This window comes from Mugil cephalus, chromosome 11 (assembly GCF_022458985.1).
Source record: "Mugil cephalus isolate CIBA_MC_2020 chromosome 11, CIBA_Mcephalus_1.1, whole genome shotgun sequence".
NCBI classification, from domain to species: domain Eukaryota; kingdom Metazoa; phylum Chordata; class Actinopteri; order Mugiliformes; family Mugilidae; genus Mugil; species Mugil cephalus.
Window position 1 is genome coordinate 17,749,455 of NC_061780.1, and position 24,484 is coordinate 17,773,938.

Below are 24,484 nucleotides of genomic sequence, written 5' to 3' on the forward strand. Positions count from 1 at the left end.
TGTTTTGCATGGTGCCTGGCTGTTTAGAGGCAGTATGCATATGTATGGGCGAGACGGTGGATCGTGACGGGATCTGACATGCGGGGACAAGATCAAAGCGCTCCATCTGATCCCATAAAAACAGACGCAAACCCTCCTCTCATCCTTACAAAACCCCCACTGATAGTCTACTCTGCCAGCCCCGACTCCTCCATCTTCTCTGCTCTCCTCCTGCCTTCCCTTTCCCTCTCGCTTCCCCTCCGTCCCAGCGTGCCGCATGCCCACATCAAGGCCTGCCTGCCTGCCTGACTTTGCGATTACGCCCCATAATAAACAATGGCCCGTTTAGCTCATAAAGCAGGAGTGTTGTGCATAATGCTTACAATAAAAGATAGCATCTCTTCACTCATCTTATTTACCTCTCCCGCGGTGGCACAGCCGACGAGCCGTTCTATAAATACCGCGGGGAGGAAGGAAAAGGGAAAGAAATACAGACGCGGACATACATCTGTTGGTCAAATAAAGTCTGCGCCGAGGCGGCCGAGAGGAAAACAGAGCTGCTTAAAGATGCATTTGAGCTCCGAGCCAGGTGATAAAGGCGCCATCTTAAAGCCGCTCCATCCTTCCTGCTAAGTGAGCTTAAAATGTCCCCTCAACCGCCATAGGACGTCATCCATATCGCATTTAGATTCATCTTCATGGTGCATATAGATTGATATGGAAGCCAGGACGCATTTTCCTCTCCCTCTTGCCACTTCCCTCCACCTCCCCATCTTTAATTCCCTCCTTTCTCCTTTTTTCCCCCCACTTCCCTCCCTCCCTCCCTCTCATTCTCCTTTGCCACCCCTCCTTCCAGTAAGGAAGATGTATGAGTTTGAATTATTGATTCAGACACATGCTACATGCTGCTTGGAGTCATTATTTGTTCAGGTGAGTGTCATGCTGCTCGCTATGAAACAGATACCACGGGGATTAAGCGACACAATCAGGACTTAAAGACAGCCGCCCTCCCTAAAATAACATGGCCCGCGCCGCAAGACGAATGCTCCCCAAAACCCGACTTCATTTGTTTATGACTCGCACATTAGTCATTCGGCGCCTAAATTATAGCGCGGGGGTAAAGATTAATTCAAGCGCGGGCTTTTTTCTATTGTTTTTCCACTTCTGTGTGTTTCTTGAAGCCTAATAACGCAGCAGATGAATATAGGCGCAAGCATCCTACACACTGATTAAAAAAAAATATATTTAAGAAAAAAAACAAAAAAACGTACAAGCTCTCTGTCACAGTCGTGGGCGTCTGCATGAAGAACAGACAGATGTCCAGGGCAAAGACAGAATGACATGCATATTCACACACACACACACATATATATTTTATTTTTTTTCTGCCCTGCGCTGATTCTCAAAAGAAGCTGTCGGCATTACACAACAAAATAACACCGAACAATAAATAATAATGCTTTACATTCATTGGATTGATGCTGAGAATCCAAAGCGGGGTGAGCAGTCAAACAGTAATCATGAAAATGTATTTGTGGAGCAGATTAGACGGAGGGAAACTCTAAATACAAGCGCCTTAAGAGGAGGGAAGCGGGAGGTAAAACGTTGCTAACTGTTCATTTAGCCCTAGCTAAGTGGTCAGGGACACTGGACAGGTGAACTCTATTCTCCCCACTGGCCCTGCAGGGAGTGTGTGTGTGTGTGTGTGTGAGTGAGCGTGTGTGTGTGTGTGTGTGTGGACTGTAACAGAATTTCTCTAGTCCTCTGGGCCCTGGTGCAAAGCAGAGAATAAATGGTGGAGGTGGCAGGCCAGGACAGAAAAATCAATGCCTGCTTATACAGACATGACACACCAGCAGCCAGCTGCATTCTGTGGTGTGTGTGTGTGTGTGTGTTTGGTCATAGATGTACAGCGCGCAATCATATGGCCCTGTGCTCCGCGGGGCGTGAGCGCAAGTACCCGGCAACCACCATTTCCTCTCTCGCAGGGTAGATTTTCTAGCGTTTTACGTCAGCTTTGGGATCAGTAAATAACTCTTTTTTTTTTTGTTTTGTTTTTTCCCTCCCCCCCTCTCCCCACCCCCTCCTCTGAATCCCCTCTGCCTCTCTTATTCTCCTGCAGGAAGTTTGAATGCGAGTTGTGCGAGCGCTCCTTCAGTGAAAAATGGGCCCTGAACAACCACATGAAACTGCACAGTGGGGAGAAACCATATAAGTGCGCCTGGCCGTCCTGCCACTACTCCTTCCTCAGTTTGTCAGCCATGAAGGACCACTACAGGACGCACACTGGTGAGAGACACAGATCTAGCAGCCTCCACTGCGAACCATTACCCCTACTCCTCCATAAACACACGGACTGACACTCTAAAGAGAGAGAGAGAAAAAAAAAAAGATTTTATTAGATTTGCTTTCTGCAAGCAGTCACTGTTTTTGTCTGGGACAAAGGGTTATTTGTCAAGAAAGACTAAACTTGGATCAGACAAAATGTACTTTCTCGTCCCTCCGTAGCTGTGGAGCATTCAACGAAATGAAGTTCATGTGAACTGTGAAAATCTCACATTAATTATGAATCTTCACAGCTTTGTTTGGAATAAATACACGGAGGTTTTTGGCTGATAATGGCCACAACTTTGTCCATCTGTACCGATTTGCAACATCCAGAGAAAGTCGAGAACTGGCTCTTGGCAGCTTTGCGGACGCCCGTTAAATGGTTAAACGCACCTCCTGATCCCGATAGGACTGTCGCTGGCGTGTATTGTGCCAGCCGATTAATAGCCAAACGGAGGGGGGGAGGAAAACAGCGCGGGGATGTTCGTACGAATGTTTGTTTTGTTTTCTGCCGTCCTCCAGACTTTGAGGGTTGCATGTCGAGGAAATTGAGGTAGTGTGTATTCCCCAGTTCCAAATGGTTGTCATGTTTATTTCCCCCAAAATCCATCTGGTCACCAAGTGTGTGTTCCCACAATCCAGCTGGTCAGCAAGTGTGTGTTTTGATCAAATCCATCTGAGAATATTTTCCTGTTTGCTGAAGCCGGCGTGTGTGTTTCTCCGTGACGAGAAATAGAGGAAGATGTAAGGGAAAATAAACACTTCATTCGTTCATTCATATTCGCTGCCATGACGCGGTGAAAGAGATCTTTTGGATGTTAGATTTATATTCCCGTCTTTCTGGTTAAAAATGGAAGTGTGATGGGTGTAATATGGGTGTAGCCAGTCATTTTTGGAAAGAAAATGTGGAACCTCAGAACAAATGGTAGTTTATTCACTTTGTTTCCCAAAACATATCTATGAAAAAAAGGCAATGAAACACAAGACTTGAAATCTCAGCTCTGGGATAAGTGGGCATTTTCTCACGGAGCGCTGTTTCCCATGCTGTACATACAGTAAAGAACACTGTGGGACTGCTCCAAGTCGTGTTTTTCACTTAATAAAAACTTTGGATAGACAGATGGTGCGGTGGGCGGTGGGAGGTTACTGTCTTGAATAATAGCCCCTCCGATAGGAGTCTAAGTCAGCTTCTTTGAAAGTGTCTTTATGCTGCAGCCCAGCAGTTTCCCCTCGGCCTCGGTAATGTCCCACACATGGCTCCTTGATGCCCTTTTAAGTCAATGACAGAAGCAGCAGCAGCCAGTGGCCTGACAGCCTGACTGAGCGCTTGCAGGAGAGCCCTCCATCCGTCACGGGCGCCTGCTGTGTGTATGCGTGTGTGTGTGTGTGTGTGTGTGTGCGTCAGCGTAAGACTTGCTGGATGTTATTTTAAATGTGTTTTAGCAGTGATGTAACGTCAAGGTGCCTCTGACATAATTAGACGTTTTATTTTCATTTGTTTCCAGCTCTCATCGCTCCCCATCAGGCCGGCTGGCGTCACACTGTCACCTAGCTGTCACCCGAAGAGGGGTGGGGTGGCGGTGGTGGTGGTGGTGGCGGTGGCGGTGGGCTTGTGCGCGTCTTTGCTCGAGTCGTTCGGTACACAGACTTGAGTGAAGTGATTGAGAAGGGAAGAACTGATTTAATAAGAGAGCTTGAAAGATCAAGGTTGAACGTGTGAAAGCAGAAAAATTAACCCCGAATCTGAATCTACCTCATTTTCGTGAGCGAAAACATCTGGCTTGATTGCATCACCCCCCCCCCAGCTCAACAAAAAACGGGGAAAAAAAAAACGCAATTTGCTCTGATGTGACCTCCGACACTCCTTTGCCAGTTGTAATTGGTGCCGGGTCGGACGGTTAGCTACAGCTACACAATCATTACAATCGCATTCCAGCAGCCAACCTGACACGCTGAAATATTATCTGCATGGGTGTGATCTGTTTAAAGGTTATAAATCGTCTCCTTCGCCGAGCTAAGATGCAATACTAATAAAATAAGAGGACGATTTAAAAGTTGAACTAATCCGTCCAGGGAACAGAGCAGTCAGTAATGGAAGGCACGGGAGTTACAGTGCGTGTGTGCGGGTTGCGTAGGGGCTCGCAGGGGCGATGACTAACTGCCGCGTCCCTACCGGAGCTGACTGTAATGGTACGCACATGTACCTCATTAGTTGTAAAGTGTAAACGTCTATCCCTCCACCGTCTTCAGCGCGGTTTCAAGCTTTGACTTAGTTCACGTCAAGTGTGCATAATTGGTTTATAAGCCCTTAAAATAACATTTCTAATCCCTTGACAAGAGTTGATGATCGTGCTGTGGCGCCGTGAGACGGATTGAGCATAGGTTGAGCCATGAAATGGAGCACGCACATAATTTAGGAGAGTAATTACCAAAACACATACATTTATAAGTTTCGTGGTGGACTCTGCATATATGTTTAAACGGTGGGTCGTGAATGCACGTGCAGCATTTAGATACCACTTTGAGTAATTTTTGCACTGTTTGCTAAGTCTCTTCCCTGACAAGCGATTGTGCGATCGGAGATTAGTATGACTGGCTCGTCGAGCTCTTGATTATCGCGTTTTTGCATTCAGGTTTGTAGCGATTTGTAGCACTTCCTGGATGTAAAATACAAGAACAAATGTCAAAGGTCTTGTTTTTATGTAATGCTCAAAACACAGGGATGAGCACTGGGAGGAACTGGGGGTTCGGTGTCTTCCTTAAGGACACTTCTGCATGTGGTGTCAAACCCACTCTGAGCCTCAGTTACTGCAAATATATCTTATTAAACAGTGTAATACTACCTAACTCAGCATTACTTTGTTACTAGTGTTATTTCCCCACTGTGCTGAAGGTTAAACTTGTAGGAGGCAGAATTGAACGCGATTTTTTGGTGCTTGTTGGATCACTGAGTGAACCACAACCTTTTGGACCAGTCACAGGTGTTGCGTGTGTTGCAACATATAGTCTTTCATTTCTACGGAGGCCATGACATAGCGTCAGTTGTCAGCTGTCATCCTTAAGAACCTCTTCACTTTTTGCCTGACACACTCAGAAGGCCCATGTCCATTCTCTGATGAGTCACAACTGTTTTGGAGGCAAAAGGGAGACCTACACAATCTTAGGAAGGTGGTCATACAGTTAGGGCTGGTCTGTGTGTTTCCTGACCGTGATTATAATAATGAAGCTAACAAACTCTGCTTTGTTGATCCTTCATTTCTATGTCTTCTAAAGTGATGATCTTTGTGCTTGCATTTCCCTCTCTGGGGCAGTTTATATTCCTGGAAGGGATCTATGCAGAGTGCATAGGCCAGTTCATGGTGAGAGGAAGGGGAATTGTCTTGAGAGATGACAAAGTGCATTTCAAATTCATCACAGTTGTCACGGTTTGAATCTCTTGGACGTGCGGTTGCAATTCTGCAGAGGTGCGCCTCAAACTACGGGGGAGGTTTCCTGAAGGTCCCACACAGAAGCTGAAATCTATTTTTACTGTTTTTCAGCATTTACAAAAAAAAAAAAAATAATAATAATAATTAATTTGTGATGCTGCTGGTTACATTCTCTTTGCAAACCCATTGTTTCAACAGTTAACCCGGTAAATCCGCTCCCACCTTGACAGTTCACACTGTATTTGCCGAGTGAGAAGCTTGTCAGTGGCTAAGGGGCCGGGCGGGAATATCACAGCAGATATTCCAGCGTGTCACAGTGGAAAAAGCGCAGCTGGATTTCATAACATTAAAAATGACTTCCTTCCATTGAGGGGGAGCTACTTGCGGGATCCCCTCGCTGTGCAGCTTGGGTCTCTGTCGCGACTTGCAGGAACAGTGAACGGAGCTGAGCCTTCGGTAACAGAACTTAGCCTCACCTGAACCCTTCCTGTTGTGATAACTCAAAATGTGCGCTAATGGGAAAAAGGCCTTGATAAAGGCAAAATCAACAATGCATGTTTTGCATTGCACCATATCCAGACTAGCAACCGACTCTAGTGGAAAATGTCGTCATACTGTGGATACAGTGTGATGGCTGTGACATGCTGAGACCCACGCTCCCCGCCCACCCACACACACACACACACACACACAGACACACACACACACACACACACATTTCCTAGAAAAAGAACAAAAGTTAACACCTCATCTCTTATCCTGCCTCAAACGGGATTCATTGTTCCCATCTGATTTGTGTGTTTTTTATGTTAATCACTCCCTGCTCACACACCAGTCGTGTCTGAGGGAGGGGGTGAGGGGGGGGCGATGGAGAGGGAGGGTGTTCAGTGGTCGTCAGCCGCCAGGGTCATTTGTAACGGCTGATGAATGAGCGACTCAAATAAATAAATAAGTGCACTGCATCTGACCCACCCAGCGTTTCCCAGGCTCTCGAGCGTCGGGAGGGAGGTGGTGGTGGTGATGGTTGAGGGAGGGATGGAGGGAAGGAAGGGGGGGGGTTAGGCGCATGGGGAGGGTTGAACACAGCGACAGGGCCACAATTGATTTCCTCATTGCTTCAGTTTGTCGCTTAATCTGGCGATATGCTGATAAATCTTCGCACTTTGTCAATTAATTTCCCTGAAAAATGAGACCCAAAATGGCGAGCACATCAATACAGCAGCGGATTCCGTGTCAAAAATTAAGCGGTAAAATTAATTGCCCTCCCATCCGCTCCTGCTAAAACATAACTAATGAGGGAGGCAATTATAGCTGCATGCAGACTCCTCCGGGGTTATTTAAAACACACACACACACACACACACAGATACATATATATATATATATATGTGTGTGTGAATATACACAGTATATTCACACACATGCAAAGAGAGGTTGTATGTTTTGACTTCAAAGTTCTTTTATTGTCTCGCAATAAGGCATTTTTAATTCCGGCAAGGGCTGAGGGTTGAGGTGTATCATGGGAACAAACGAGAAGAAGTGATGGGGGATATTCAAATAGTCGAGAAGTTTAAGGGCTCTCGGTGCAGGCGCATTAGCAGGAAGCGTGATTTCTTTTTTTTTTCTTTTTTTTTTTTTTTTTAAGTCATCTGGTGCTAGGCTGTACCTTCCCTGTAACAAATGTTTGCGACTCTGGCCCTGATTTACATTTGTTTGCAGCTTTCTGCGTCTGGCCTTCACCTCTGCGAGTCAACACGGGAGGATTGATGTTTGAGATCAGGTTAGGCTAAGACTCAAAAGTTTCTGCTAAAGGATAAACACATAGTTTTATGGTTAATGTTACATCTAAATGTTTAGCTTAGCCCTGAACCGCGAATGATTGCAGTCAGTGCAGGGTTACGTTGGGTGGAAGGTCCCCCCCCCCGCCAAACCCCCCGACACCCACCGGCTGCTTCAGACAGGCTGATCTTCTTGTGTTGACAGCGGCGCGTCACTCTTCCACCGCCCCACCTCGCTGTCCCCACCCCGGGTCCTCGGAGGGCTCGGCCCCGCAGAACAGCAGATGAAAAGCACACATGTAATTTATCGCCAACGTTTCCTCCTCAAGAATAATTGTGGCGACCGCGGCTGGGCGTAGGGATCGATGACTATGGATTTTTCTGTGGTGGGGTCTTGTAGCGTTGGGTGTAATGAGAGATGGAGAGGCGGTGGGGGCGGGGGGTCGGAGGGACTGCCGCTGTTTTTCTGGTAGGGAGAAATGGTCTGACCAGATGCTAAGTGGCTCATGTAGGGTTTAGAGATGCAGGAATAACAGTTTCTGTTTTTTCTTCTTTTTTTTTTGAAAAAAGTAATTTTAACCAAATATAGTGTTTTGGGCTAAGTTTGATACAGAGTTAGTGGAAGGTTGTGGTGTCATTTTATTATTTTGTGAGATGATAAACCTTTACCTACACGGTCATGACAAAGGAGATTATCCCAAAAAAAGACTAAAATAAAAAGCCACTGGACTTGAGTTGGGTTTTCATGAAGATGTTTAACTGTCGGGGGCACACACTTGAAAGTCACCTGACTAGGGTCTAGTTGAGATTAATACTCACCTGCAATTGGAGGTGCAGAATTTACCTGGGTCCTGTTTTTTTTCCCCCTACAGTTAGTGGCACTCTAACAACCCATTAATCCAAAAGCATGTGTCTGCAGACATTTCTAGTGCCTCCTTCTCCTACTCTGTTCATCAGCTGATCGAACATTTAAGAATGGGTTAGGCTTAAAGAATGTTAGCCCATTATCTTTTTGACATTTTAATTTCTGTTTTGACTGGCATTTTCTTTTTTCTTTTTTTCTTTTTTTTGAGCTATGGTCTTAAACTTTTGATCATACCCCATGAAGTGTTGCTAACCCCATTCTCACTGCCATCTCCGTTCAGAGCCGCTGAACCAAAGCAACTAATACATCCGATGACGTACGAGTAACGTAAAATAAAAATGGCGGAGAGTATGCCACAAAACACCCTCAAAATGCATTGAAAAAATGGATGACTTTTCTAATGTTTTAAACATGTACTCATATACTACGTTGGTGTCTGTTCCGTTGTTTCATGTCCTTGTTTGATCGGCGCTGGCGAGCAAAACAAGGGGCCTAGAACTGCAGGTCCAGAACTGTGGCTCTGAATCTGAGTCTCCAGCTTTACAGACATACCCTACTCCATTAATGGCTAAAATACTACAGACTAGAGGTGTAAATAGGGCTGAACAGCTTTGGGGGTAGATATTAACACTGTTTAGATTTTTGGTCCACTCCTCTTTCTTTCTTTCTTTTGTCTGGCTAACATCTCCCCACCGGTCACTTACAACTGAAGAAGCCACTTGGATGAAACTCAAACAAATCCAGCTGCCTTTGTTTTAGCTTTTGCTTTTGGGCGTATCGTGACCCGGATGACAGAGAATCTTCACTGAGCGATTAACTTCAGTGTTTTTACTCTTTGATATTCAACGTGGTAAAACTCTAACAACACTTGAATTATATGGAACAAATACACAAGATGTTTTGCACTCTGGTCTCCATAAGCGTTTTCAGGCCACAATCTTAAATGTGTGCTGTGTTCTACAAGCGTCATTTTGACCACTTTATACCACTTTCCCTCCTGCATGTACCTTGGAATTCGGATGCTCCACAGCTGCAGAAAAATACAAAACACATTCACAGAGTCTTCCTCCATTGCTGCTGTTCGTGGTGCCCGTTGCTGCAATATTTCTGCTCATCAAAGATCTCATCTCCATTACCGTGACATTTTCTTCCTTCGTTTTCAAAAGCCTTAGATATAAAGTGTCTAACTTTCTGTAAAACATGGGTTTTTTCAGGTATTTAAGGCAGGCGATGTCTTGTAACCTTAACAAAAAAAAGCGCAGAATAGACATTAATTTATAAGATAACATTGTTCCTTTAAAGGCCATCCACACCGGGACTGAAAAGTGAACCCGTTTGAGTCGACTAACAAATGCACCTTTTTTTTTTTTTTTTTTTTAAGGCTGTTTTTCTCTCCTCTAAGTGGCACTGCATTAAAACTCTTCTCACAGTCGAGTGGCTTTAAATGGGTATAATAGAGGAAACTTGAGGCTGCTTTGTCTCTGTGGACTCGCTGAAAGCTGCTATCTGTGCAGATGAGGAGCGGAGCACTGCTGAGGCCCAGCTGGAAGAGTCACCCAAATGTGTTATCAGTGTGTGGCAAGAGCCGGAGTTCAACATCAGCATTTAGATGACTGTTTAGGTGATGGGGATCTCAGCTGCGCGTACACGCGCGCGGCGTACGCGACATCCGTACTGTATATCACACTGCATGCAGTTTGATTTGTGTCTGTTTATGTGCACGGATTTGCATGTACATCTGTGTGCTTTTTTTTTTTTTTTAAGATATATATACATGTACATGTGTTTCCCAGAGTGAGTCTTATCACAAATGTGTGCGCGCATGTGTCGGGATTGTGTGTCTGCCTGCGTGCAAGGCAGAGAGAGACAGAGAGAGACCATCATGCTGTTAATGACAGAGCCAGATGCAGAGAAGAGAGGAGGAGTGTAAAAAAGCTCTCCACGCTCCCCATCTGGAAGGCATCGCCCCCAAATGAAGTTGTACAAAACCATCCCATTGATAATAAAGCTAATTTTTATGGCTCTGACAAGTATGTAATTATGTTCAGCGGTGCTTTTCAGATTTTATCACAGTCAATAAACCACACTGGCAATTTCCCGTCCCCCATTTGACATATTTACACGGATCCATCTGATTGGAGGAATTAGTTAGCTATGAGAGCTCTGATGGATATACACTAGTGATCTGTGACTTCTGCTCGGCTCATCTGTTAGCCAACTAGACGCTCTGCTCATCTGCTCAGTCTGTCTTTTCTTTTCTCGCTTTCTCCCCTTTGACTCATTTTCCCCCGTCTCACTATTTCCTTCCTCTTTGTCTGAACTCTCAGATTTTATTAATTCTTTTCCTCGACGGCACCTCGGAAAACGTCTCACTGTTTACCCACAGCCTTTTTTTTCCCCACAGAATTATAACTGATGTGAATTAGTGACTTATTAAGTATGATGAGTCTTTTATTTAGTTGAAAGAACACAACTGAAACTGTAGCTGTGCAAAGTCGTAGTGGGTAATACGAACTAAATGCATGTTAAACTCATCTATAGTAAAAGTTTAATATCCTTTTGAGGTTTAAGTTTTAAGGTATGAACGCGCCAAACGTCAAGACGCCAAGAACTACTTGGCGTAACTTCATGTCACCTGTAATTGAGACGAAAGGTTGCATTACAGCCACCGGCCACCAGAGACATACGTTCTTTTAGCTTTGAGGCTAGTAAGATGCTACAAACCCAAAAGGAGCTATCCTCTCCTGGTTGATGCAGATCAGTTGGCTTCCAGCGCATTCTTTCTGGATAATGACATGAGATGAGATGAGATTTTGTCTTTCGAGTTCTCGTGCACTGGTTCTACAAACAGCCAATCAGAGAGAGAGAGAGATCTCTGACTGATTCGTAATAGTAATCAACACATCAAATAGGTCAAAAAGCCGCCGGTTGCATCAGTCAGTCATCTCATTCTCTGGTTAAACTTTTGTTCGTAATATGTAGCAATGATTTGAGCTTTTGGACGACCGTCTATGTTTTTGAATCTACATCTTCTTGCTCTGCAAAGCTCAACAAGTTCAAAAATGTACGAAAAACGGTTTAGGAACAAGTCAAAAAACACGAAAAACAGCGCAAGGTGTTGACCCAGCCTCCTACAAAGGAGAGGAGCTTAGAATATCATTGAAAAATGTTTTTTCTCCTCAGGTACCTGCAGTCTATCAGTCACGCTGTTTTTTTTCTCCATCCCTGATACACCTAATGTTCTTTCCCTCCTTCTCTCAATCTGCCCTTTATAGGAGAAAAGTCCTATCTGTGCGACCTGTGTGGTTTCGCGGGAGGCACGAGGCACGCCCTCACCAAACACAGACGCCAACACACAGGTACGAAACAACGCACACCTCCCGAACTCGTCGTAAACTTATCTAAAGACTAATTCTAAACCCTCGTATTGTCCTCGGGGTCAAATATGACAAGTCTTAAATGTCTGTATATCACGTAGCTTTATATACATGTCGTCATACTGAAAAGAAAAGTCCAATACTGAGGATAAAAGTTGCTTGTTCGACAGGAAGACGATACGAGGGTTGAATCTTGGATGGAAACTGATACTCTGAGATCTGAACAGCCACACAGTTTTTTAGCATCTGTTTGCCGCCTCTCACTCACACACACACACACACACACACACACACACACACACACACACACACACACACATCCCAGGCACATCAGTGTGACAGGCTGCTGTCGGTGATAGGCATGTGTACCAGTATGGCTGACTGAATCTGAGATTTTTAATTTCAGTTATCATTTCACCATGTCATTCTGTCGCTTAGGGAAATTGCCTTTTTCAGATAGGCTGTCAATAACGAGCGTTTTTTGGTAAACTGAGATAGTGAAACAAATGCTGTTCTTAACCGTTGTCTGGCAGGCGTCCAACGATCAAGAATCCAGTTATAAATATTCATTTAGGTTTTCATAATTCATTTAGTTTTTCTAGCCATTTCCCCCCCGAAACCTCCGGTTTCTGCCCTCCTCTCCTGTGTTGACATGTGTCAGTTCCGTTGATTTGGCTGCACACTCGAATCCGTTGTCACGCAGGCGCAGTTTTCTTGGCGAGGTTTGACTGATGACGGATTTAGATTTAAAGGCCACTTTAAAGTCACATTGTGCTATTATATTGCCCCTTCACATTTCCCAGCTTTCATGCACACAATCTGCCAAAAGTGAGTAGATTATGATGTTATTCTCAGTGTGAAAATGTCGGTGAGACGGCAATTAACACTGTACAACGAAGGAACTGAATCCATTTCATTTCATGTTAATAATGGAGACAATGTGGACACTTGAAAATATCCAAACCAGCTAGAATTAAGACTTATTGTTTCTCTTGTTGTCTCTTCATCATAATCAGTAAACAATAAGTGCTTCAATTCCCCATTTAGATTGACGCCAAACTCCTTTTCATCATATAACCTCGTTTACCAAAACTGTTAAATGTAAAGAAAAATGGAATTCAGTGATGAATTGAAACTGATACAGCAGCTACATATTAAATTAAACAGTATTAAACTGTGAAATTTCTTTATTTGTTCTTTTTTTCATATTTTCATAGGTGCTCGTTGTAATGCAAGCAACAAAAACAAATAGTGACAGGGGCAACAATTGTTTGTTAGGCTAAACAGGAAAAAAAAAAAAAAAAAAAAACCTGGTGGAACATCTCCCAACTAATGAGGTTAATTGCAACAGATCAGAAACATGATTGGGTGTAAAAAGAGAATCCCAGAGAGGCTGAGTGTTTTCCGAGGTAAAGACGAGGATGGGCTCGCTGCTCTGTGAAGGACTGCTTATGCAGATAGTTCAGTTAATTCAGGATAACACTCACCAGTGTTAAATGTGAGGGTTTAATCAAAATATTCAGAGAAATCTCCGTGGATGAGAGACCTGAAAACCAATATTGAATGGCAGTGATTTTTCACTGAATTAAAAATATAAAAATAAAAAAAGAATTTGTCGGCGCGTCCACAAATGCAAGTTAAACCTCGCCAAGAAAAAAAAAAAATATGAACGATATAAAATTGCCGCTGGCTCCTCTGGGCCGAGGTTCATTTTAAGATGGACTGAGCTGAAGTGGAACAGTGTGCTATGGTCTGAGGAAATAAAAAAAAATCTTTTTGGAAATTACGTACGTAGTTGCAGCTTGCTCCAGAGGAGAGGCAGAGTGCGGCTCTTCATCAGGGCTCGAGTGTGGTTTTCAATTAAATGTAAAGTTTATATAATTTTCATTCAATTAATTCAATTTTTATTGACTATTTTATTTTATTTTTATTGACTTTATTTTCTGTACAATTTATGTATCGACATATGTATTGACAGACATTTCCTCGACAGAACAATACATGTGATTGCGCCTTATTTGACAGCGAAGTGACACTTCAACTGCTTTCACGTCTCAATTTTACATTTAATAGCTTCCGCTGCTTTTATCTTTTACATTCAAACTGATTTTCTTTGGCTTTGAATGAAACATTTGTAACTTGTTAGCAGAGTGACCAAATATTTCTCCGACCTCTCCTACTCCAGAATTTATAAAGCTAAAGTACAGCATCACATCGCGGACTAAGTCGCGTCACTTGTAGCCTCTGCAAATGTGTTAACTGTGTGTTTGTCGTCTCCCATCAGATTGTCATGTCGGTCTCATCGCTGTTGTCTGTCTCTTTATCTTTTCCACCCCTCCACCCTGCAGGAGAGAGGCCCTTCAAATGTAAGCTGTGCAACTTTGCCTCCACCACGCAGTCCCACCTCTCTCGGCACAAACGCGTTCACACCGGGGAGAAACCATACCGCTGCCCCTGGTGCGACTACAGGTACCGGCTCATTGGCCCGCGCACGGTTGGTGGCGTTGATGGCCGCCGCTGTGGCACTGATGATCAGGGGGGTTGATAGGTGTGGGGGGGTGGGTTGGAAGGGATGTGTTGGGAGGGGGGATGGGGGGGTGTATATAAGAAAGTGTGTGTGATGATGAGATAGCAGGTGGCACTGTTGGGTGGTTTGGGTGGAAAGGGGCTTTGTGTGTGAATGCGTGCGCGTGTGTGTGTGTGTGTGTGTGTGTGAAGTTTGGTTGTGAGAGGTGGAGGGCAGACAGGTCTAATCTCCACAACGCGACTCCATCTCATCACTCTGCCATCATCAACAGGCCCAGCCAGATCTCCCCATCACACACACACACTCTTATTTCCGCACGCACACACACACACACACAATATCACTGTCACTGGCAGGTCCCTGTCATTAAAACACCATCATACCACATCAGTAATTACACAGGAAATTGTCGGTGAAATTGAAAAAGTTTTGGCTGGCGTCGCACATCTCCATCTCTCTCCATCTCGATCCCCCTCTCCCTCTGTCTTCCTCCCTTTCCTCTCACCCCGGCGCTTCCTCGTCAGGTTGTGGCCGAAGAGTGTGAAAGGGAATGATCTCGAACCCATCATTGGTTTTAGATGTACTTTTCATTCGTTCCTTCCTCTCTGTGACAAAGTCATTTCAGCAGCTTGCTACACCTGCTCCGCTGCAGCCGAGCACTCGACACTTGTCTCGTCGGCCCCTTTGCATGCAGTTTAACTTTGATACACACACACACACACACACACACATACACACACAAAATAACGAAATGAGGACAAGTAATAATTGTAGTCTGGCTATTATTTTGCAATTATCAAAGGATTATATCACCTTGAGCCTCACAAACTCTTTCTTGCGTGTTACATACAAGGATCAACCAGTGAAGGGCTTTTGTTTTTTAATATAAGGTAAGAGGCTTTGTAATATTTGTGTTTATATAATATTTCATCAACCAGTAGACACATTGCTATGAAATTTTACACCAGCATTCCCAAGAGAATGGGACTCTCGTTGGTGTACATTTACAAACTTTGTACGGACATTTGTTGCTCTCAGAGGGCTGCAACAAGCTTAAGTGATGACGTTACGCTGATTTGCATGAAATATGTCCGTGCGTCACAATGTTTATGGTCATTCCCAAGTAAGGCGGTTCCTGCTGCTAGGTATGCATTTTTTTTTAAACAGACACCAAATAAAATGCAAACTTTGTAAAAAAAATAAAATAAAAATAGCCACCTCGGCCGCTGTGCACGAGCAACTCACCGGAAAATATCTGATTACTGTCCAACTTCAAAACAACAAGGCATAGTTCAGTCATGCTCAATGCTATTTATGCTAACTTATGGCAGGATAAAGTAAATAACAGCTTTCCTCATGAAGTCTCTTCTTTATATTTCATGGTAAAATATGTTGTTGAATAAAATGGTGACAGCTTACTGGCAGAAATTATGTTTAGTGATCAGTTCACCAAAGTATTCAATGACTACACTAACATAAACTAGATATTTTGCCAAAACATTATTCATAGCTTAATCGTTTGTAACTTTACATGTCTATTTTTATTTTTTTTTTCCATTTATGTCCAAATACTTCATGAAACCGCTAAAGTCCAGTCACACTCAGATCTACTATGGGTTACATGTTTGTTATAACTAAATGTTGCATGCTAAAAAAACATTCTACACGTCATTCGATAGAAAAAGTCACAGCTCTGTACATACGGTATTCGTTCATTCTAATCAGAAAGTCTCACCAGATCAGTGCTTTTAACTGCCGAAGATTATTTGTGGTATAGGCCTAAACCGAGATCACTGACTCGCTGTTTTTCAGGTGGAATTTTCGGTAACAATATCAATCCGCTGAACTGAAGTAACCTCCCTATCAGAAAGGTATTATACGGCAGGGCGAGTAATGTTCCTGGCCCCATTGTTCCCTCGCTGATACATAATGATCATTACAGATAGCGGCAAATGAAACAGTAAATTAGAAGCCCAATTAACATTTTGGTGGCCCCAAGGGTTCCGACGGGGTCCGGAGGGGAGGGAAGGGGGCGAAAGGTGGGGGTGGGGCCGTGAAAACGCCTTGCTGACTTACTAATGTGAGGATGAGGAATTGAATATTGGGGCCTCAGACGACGGCGGGGTTGGAGGGGGTTGTATTAGCAACCCGCCTTCGGGTTGCTAATACATGTTTAAAACCTGGAGGTCTCTGGTGGCCTGACCACGATAAAGAGCTACTAGATGAGGTAGCACGTTTGACCTTTCAACACAAGCCTTGCTTATGAAATAAATGCGATGCAGTCGTAAAGAAATACGCGGCTGTGTGTGATTGACAGCTCACCCCCCACCCCACTCATAGAAAATGGATCGGTTCTGCAGCTATACATCTGATTGACTCCATTACAATATCCGGTGTTGAATGTTGTGCGCGTCATCTGTGGTTCTCAATTGATATAATGTTATCCCCATCATGGCCTCTTCCTCAAATGCATGGAAATGAGCCCGGAGTGACTGATGTATCAAATGCCACTCATCCACTATTCAGACAGAGATAGATAATAGAGGGGGATAATTATAGTCATGGAATAGTGGTAAAAATATTCTAATGATATTACGCGGGGAGTCCTGGGCTGTCAATTAATGATGTCTATTTGATTATTCTACAGCTATTTATGCAAGCTGCAAAACTTCTTTACTGTAGTGTTAAATGAATCATTTTTATCGCCGGCGCTGAATTTTATTATATTTTTTTCTCATTAACGTCACCGTGGCATCTTAAACGACCTAATTGATATGTAGCCTCTGACTCCTGCCACGTTACCGTGCCTCCGGGGCTGCTATTGTTTATCGAACGCCGCCGCGGCCGTTCCACGTCTCAATCTACCTGTTAAAATAATGTTTCAAGTCAAGGCGACGGCGGCTTTGAGGATGACACGCTCACTGCCGGTGCCAGGAAGGTTTGCGACCTTGTAAAGTGAAGGGAGAGATGAGGGAGGACGGGGAGGCATTAATGATGATAACTAGGCCTCCTTGGCAGAATGAGACCCAGATAGCACCAGTGATCCCGATACCCCTCCCCTCCCCTTCCCTCCCAACTCTTAACACACAAAGAAACACATTTAAATCTCCTCTAACGAAGCGCCTCTCAATTACACCTCTCCCATTACCATGCAGCCTTTTGGAGGTAGGAATATGGAAATGGCTGAAATAAAGAGGAGAGAAATGAAATAGAGTGGCAGAGAAGGGGTGATGCATCCACTGAGCATCAGGATGGCTGATTCCCATGGCGAGTGCACGGGTGGGGGAGGAAGTTGAAACAGTGTTGGACTAATTAATACGGTGTATAGTAGGAGGGCTGGTGTGGGCTTTCACTAACTGTGACACCTGCTGACTCCTAAACGCACGTTGTGTTGTTTTAATATGACAATTACGCCATTACCATATCTGAGAGATAGCACGGCCCCCCTAGGAATCCACCCGCGCTCTCTTTAGAACCTTTTAGCTCCGCTTCAAATTTTTATCCATTTATGCTCCCGCTTTTAGAATAAGAAATCAGTTCGCTTTCGGTGCGAAATGTATTTTTCTTGGCGCCGTCATTTGCGCTCATTCATGAGGACGTGACAGTTCAAAATTCAGTACCCCGAAAGAAAGTCAACAGATTGCTGTGATTTGCCTATTGTTTTTGCAAGTGATGGCTCTTAGCAAAGAGATAACAATAATTAAAACAGAATGAAAACAGCAGTTCAGTGTAAATACTAAATTCCATGCATCTGGACCAGATCTTAGTAAACGATTAGCCACATTTCTGAATTCTGTGCTGCATTGCAAAGTGTGGCAGACCCTTTTTTTTTATTGGTTTTTAGAGGTTCAAGACATCAGTGATCCATTTTCTTTATTTCTAAATGCCTTTTTTTTTTTCTTTTTTTGAAATTGCAGCATTCTCTTCGTGTGGCATTGTGGAAAGCGCTCATTGTCCTCCGCTAGCTGCTGTTTATGTATTTCGTACATCGTGAACAGAACCCAGTAAGGGGCCCAGTCTGTTTTATTTATTTATTTTTTTTTTTTTTTAGGCTGCAGTGTACTATGGCCCCGTGATGGAGAGAGGTGTCTCCGCAAAAGTGAAAACAAATTCTCTCCTTGGCTGGCGTGAGCTATGGCACTGTGAGGCTTTATTGTCCCGGCCAAGGTGATAAGGGAGAGTAATTGCGTATTATACTGTCCGAGAATGTCAGGTCCAAACTGAGCACGAGTGCACCATCCATCAGCGCATGATGGTGTGTGAGACCGCGCGTTCTACACTGCACATGCTTGCTTGCATGATGCATTACGCGCGCGTGTGTGTGTGAATGTATTCACGGATTCATGTCTGTATACTTGGACCCGTGTAGTAGTGTCATATTTATAATTTTTATTTTAGCGCAAACTGAAGTTTCTATATATCTCTATTCAGCATGGATGTGCATGTTTGTCTTCACCATTCAGGCCTTCACTAACACTTGTGTGTGTGTGTATGTGTGTTTAGATAGAGCCCAGGACCAGGTCAGGCAGCATCATTAATCTGCAGACGGGTTGTGTGTGACTCTCCGAGCTGACATCGTTACATCCTATACCCCGCAGTAGCTCCCTGCTCGGCCTGCCCTATCTGACCAGCACAAAGACCCACAAACTCACGCACACACACACACAACATGCATCCCTAATCCTCCACCTTTCACACAGCTGCAGAAGACGCGTATGGCATAAGGGATGTCTTCAGACGTGTATCTGTAATGCATTCAGCAGGCCTCTGCTCCCAGCGCCATTACACACTAAACTGAACGACTGCAAGTAAAGAAAATATTTGAGAGAGATATGAAAGAGAGACGGAATATCTGAGAAAAAGTTGTTTGCGAGATGTAAATACCGTTTGTTCTGCTGCTTGTGAAGACGCTCTTTAGTCATGCGCTGGTTGTGGGCCTGTATCACAGAGGCACATTTAGGCAGTGAATGCTCTGAGAGCATGTCCAAACATGGCTCCTCCCTCAGCTCCGAGGCCCAGCTTGAGATTTTTCTTTTTTTTTTTTTTGCGTATGTGTGTGTGTGTGCGCGTGCGTGCGTCTCATCATTGCAGCTAAAATAAAATCTTAGTATAGCAAACATTTCTTGGGAGTGTTGCCAAGCGTTTATCTTGTGTTTTCTCCCTCATGACTCTTATCTTTTAATCTTGATTTTCTTTTTTTTTTTTCTTTTTTTTCTCGTTCCAAAAATGGAATTAGGTCTTTTTATCTTTGTTTGTCTCCCTCAGATCCAACTGTGCAGAGAACATCCGAAAGCACATTCTCCATACTGGAAAACACGAGGGCGTGAAGATGTACAACTGTCCCAAGTGTAACTACGCTACCAACTCTCCCATGGAGTTCCGCAACCACCTGAAGGACAGTCACTCTGATATTGAGAACCCGGACCTTGCCTACCTACACGCAGGTAATGACCTTTTGAAAATGAATCTTTCACAGGTGCACGTTCTGTAATGCACTACGGTAGCTTGCTTCTACATCTACTACCCCGTGCCTCACTGCATATTGTTCCCCAACATCTAAGAGGGACTGGACAGTAGGAGAAGTAAATAATATTGACCATCTTGCGACAATTCAATCTTCTGCTGGGACATGTACCACCCACCTACCTGGAATGACACTCCTTCATAGCAGCAACCATCCTCAGCAGTATGCAGCCTGACATTGGCACACACACAAAAGCTATTTAGGAACAACCTGGCCTCCAAACCCAAAGGCCTCCACTAACTGTGTTTCCAGCCACCACAGGACACCCTCAGAAGGAAGGCCCATGTCCATTCTCTGATGAGTCAAAACTGCTTTGGAGGCACAAGGGTTAGCTACACAATATTAGGAAGGTTGTCATGATGTTATCCCTGATTAGTGCACGTAATGCAGTGAAATACCTGTCCCTGATGAAGGAAGGATCTCTCTACTTATTTCTGGTAGAATCTTGCCTGAGGTGTAAAAAAAAATATTTTCTGGGAGTTGCTGCCTGTCAATGTTTTTTTTTTTTTTTTTTTTTTTTTTTGAGACCTCTTTTGAACTGCCGAGATGCTCCATTGAACAGCTGTACATGTTATACCAGGACATTTGTTGAGTAGTGATAGAGGGAGCTGCAACATTAAAATATCTGAGGTTTGTTCAGACAAATCTAACTAAAGGTGCTGCAGAGCGTCCGAGCCTGGGATGTCTAAGATTGAGAACCTCTGTCTTTTTTGCCAAGCAATGGATAAGCAATGAAAAACAATTTCAAGGATTTTTCAACCTATTGCGAACCTGTTCTCCTGAATTTTATGTTAGAGTTAAAAATATATACCCGCAGGCAAGTCAACATTTGCAATCAATCCACTGAATGAAACCACCTGACTGCCCTATAGCACCTGCCCAGGTTCTATTATTCCGCAGGGGTCTGATCTTATATACTCTTTGAGTGCATTTTGGTCGGTGGATCTAGCCTTGTTATTCAATGCTGATGGAGGGCACCCGTCCACAAAGAGGCAGAGCTCAAAGATTGCTGGTCCAGCCATCCCTGCCAATCACTCAGGCCATAGAGACAGATGAAATCTTGTTCCTCCTCTATTGGTTCCTTTGTATCCCAGTGTTCTCCCTTTGTCCTTGAAGGCCACCAAATCCAATCGGCCGAGTGCTTGTCCTTCCGAGGAGCAGGGAGGACAGCCTTTATCCTGTTATCCCTCTGACCTTACATAAAGGCAGTAGAGTTGGTGGGGCGCTCCATGGGAAAGGGGCCAGACGGGGACGTTACAGAAAATGGCTGCTTTCCGGCGACTTTCCGGTTTATTTCCTACTGAAACTCTATGCATCTGGCTCGTGTCCTTGTGCTGACTCTTAAAAGTTTGTTGTTTTGAATTCCTGAAACGGGCCTATTCTTGGTATAATTTCCTTTTGTCAAATTTAAAGGCCGAATTCCGTCTCTGATCTCCTTTGCTTCCACCTCCTAACCTCCCCGCTCAACCTTTTTGCCTTCAGCTGCTTTTAAAACACCTCCCTCCTTCATATTCTTGGAACCCTCTCACCTTTAACCAAAGCACACCTTTACATCTCTTTTTACCCTCTCACCCCAGAGCCTCCCCTCACCTCTGTTTGTCCTCATGCACGGCTGACCTTTGGTGAAGAAGACATTCTCACAGATTCATTTTGCACTTTTGTCCCCTCCAAAGTTTGACCGGTTAAACCATAGGAAAACACAACACTTATGCCACCTAAACAGGACAGGACATTTGTTAGCAGGCAGCAGCCGTTATCTGCATGTACGTTGAGGGTTTCAGATTTCCGCGTTATGTTTGAAGGTCAGATCTTGTCTGGAGTTTTACGTCGTCTTTCAGTCATCTGAAGGAAATGCGCCCTCCTCTTTTAGTCAATTTAAGCAGCGCGTTTTGAAGATGTCATCTTGACACCCTAATTCATATTCAGCTCACACAACATCACAGATGTGAACCGAAGAATGACAGCAAAAGAAATTATCAAAAATACGGCGGACGTTTCTTGCCCCAGAAATGAAATAAATAAAGACTTGACCAATGCCACTCTCTCTGTAGTAGGAGTATTGCAGTTTGAATGAAGCCTTGCAGCAATGCGGAAAGTCAACAACTCTACCTGATTAAGACCAAAGCAATTAAACTATAGGTGATTTGAAAAGGCGTTGAAAGTACACTTGTGATCTCTCCCTCTTTCAAAAGAGAGGAGCGGGGAGGTGGGGGTGGTAGCGGAGAGAGCAGTACTTCATCTAAGTAGACAGAACAAGACCAAAAGAAAGAGACAGGGGAAAAAAAGATTAAGAAGGTAGATGTTGAATTAACCTGCTTGTGATTGCTCTCTGTCAGTGTGGCACCGGGGCCAGCAGCGAGAGGCAAATCGTCTGTGATGGCCCTTCCCGCTGCTCCCCCTTTGAAAGACAGAGATCAAACGCATCCTAGTCACGGGCCCTTGTAGCCCCTCGCGCCGGATTGATTGACACCCGAACGTCTCGGCTGCTGCACTGTCTTTGCATATCACTCTCTCCCTCTCTCTTTCTTCCCTTCTTTATTCCGCGTCGCACTTCGAATTAAAGCCCCTCTCAAGGATGAAAGCAGAGGTCCTTTGCAAACGAAGGAAGAGAGGGAATTAGACTCAGAAAGTGATGGAGGGGAATGGTGATTAGAATTTAAAGGGGAAGAAAGAAGGAGAAGAGAAAGGAGTTTTAGATATGTGAGGGGGAGAAAATGTTGCTGATAGGACACATTTTAATAAAACGGTGATGACAATTGTCTTCCTTACGCGATCCGCGGAGAGATACGCCGGAAAGAAGTGGAGGCGCGTCGTGTGATCTCGCCGTTAGATAGCCGGAGCTACAGGTACTTCAGACGGCTGCGACTTTGCTAAATTACCTCGAGAACTAGAACTTTCTTTCTAGTTAAAATGCTGCCAGCACGACTGCAGCAGCTTGGGGAGATGGTACGTTTCTTTTTCGTTGCTGCCTCCCACCAGCGAGGTCACATGCGGTTGCCGGGCAGTGGCTTTGTTAAATCCGCCTGACGTCTTGTTGGGTCCCAAAACCTGTGTTTAACGCACGCACGCACGTACACGCAGGTGAGATGTCGCCATTAGCTTCGTCGGTGCATCTTCATTCCGCTATTTTTAATTGTGAAATATTTCCCTAATTTTCAACCAAGGTTATAATTGCGTATCTTCAGGGCACAGAGATCAAATGCTTTGTAATTAGCTAACAGCGACTGAGGATCTGCTGCTTAGTGCCTAAAAAGATAAAACAAATAAATAAATAAACTTCTTCAAGGCATTGTTGCTGCTTTATGCAGATTCTATTTTCCTTAATAATGCATGATGGATGGCTACTGTGGAGGGCTAGAGGAGGCCTGGCCTTGTAAGTGATGATCTTAATACACAGTTATAACCACGGGCAAATTCATTTGTTTGCATATATTATTCCTTATTAAACAAATCTGTAAACAAATATGGGTTTCGATGGCTTTTACTTAAGTTATGCATCTGTGTGCCTCCCCAGCTACTCGTCTTCACTTTCACCTTCTGTTCGTCATGTAATGAAACATTACTCTCGTGAGTTTTACCTGCGTATTGTGTTACAGCGGCGTGTTGGATCGCGAGGGGGGGAGGGGGCGGTGGGGGGGGGGACAGGTGTGTGTATGTCATGCAAATGTGTCCTGGTATCCCAGCGCATATGACACTGTGTCGACGTTGTGAAAGAAGCCACAGACACCGGCGATAAAATCAACATCTGTTTCTAATAACAACGTGTTATATGTGACACGTTTCTATGTGGGAAAATATGTGGAGAAAAAGGAAAAAAAAAAAAAAAACAATACATCACAGTTTTTTTTGTATTTTTTTTTTTTATTGAAAAACCCTGATAGGACATCAAGTCGTCAGCGTCGGTGATAAACCTGTGTCTTTGTGTCACCTTCCTTATGTTGCACCTGCGTGATAGACATTAATGAAAAAAGTCATTCTGTTCAGTAATATGCAACATCAGAAGAACAGGGACGAGGAATCTGATGCTGTCACAGCAGTGTTTTTGGTACACTGAGCTGATACTATAAAAAAAAATGGGGATTTAAAGTTTTAATAGTAAAACCATGAAATTTAAAATGTTTTTACCAGAAGGGGAAACATGCAAACTGTCATGGAAAAAAAGTTAACCTATTTATTTCTGCTCTGTTGACACATTTCCTTCAGATCCCACAGATTTGACCTTAAAGTTGAGTGAATAAGGCCTGTTGTAAGCACAGTGTGTCCATTTTTTAATCTCTGTTATGTCTGTTAGTAACCCCGACAAGCCTACATGTATAAACTTGAAGATTAGTTCATGTCAGCGTGGAGGTGTTAATTGGTGAATTCCCTCAAGGATGAACATCTTACAGCTTCATCCAGTCCTGATTAGCTCCCTTTGAGCCACTCAAGTGAACCCTCGAACTCGCCGTTCCTCTTCTAACCCGTACCTACCCCACTTTTGAACTGTTGCTCAGTGTTTGATGCCAGCTACTTTGCAATACGCGCACTCCCCATTTAGTCTTGTTAGAAATATTACAGCTGAGAAGCAGCTGCTCGGTGCCAGCGTCCCACGAGACGCGCGGCAAGCGGATGCGTGCGTCTGTCTGGGGTTTAGCTGAGCGTTTTTTAAGGGAGAATCGCACGCCATCCGTTGCACGCA

At 44.1% G+C, this 24,484-nt stretch overlaps 1 protein-coding gene across 1 annotated transcript in view; it reads left to right on the forward strand.

Annotated features, from left to right (window-relative positions):
* The window catches only part of znf407 (zinc finger protein 407), a 145,767-nt gene that overhangs the window by 84,338 nt on the left and 36,945 nt on the right, over positions 1 to 24,484 (forward strand). The window contains exons 6-9 of the mRNA XM_047598393.1: positions 2,102 to 2,268; positions 11,654 to 11,737; positions 14,104 to 14,224; positions 19,548 to 19,726. Coding sequence (XP_047454349.1) covers positions 2,102 to 2,268; positions 11,654 to 11,737; positions 14,104 to 14,224; positions 19,548 to 19,726 — 551 coding nt within the window. The remainder of the gene's footprint in view (positions 1 to 2,101; positions 2,269 to 11,653; positions 11,738 to 14,103; positions 14,225 to 19,547; positions 19,727 to 24,484) is intronic.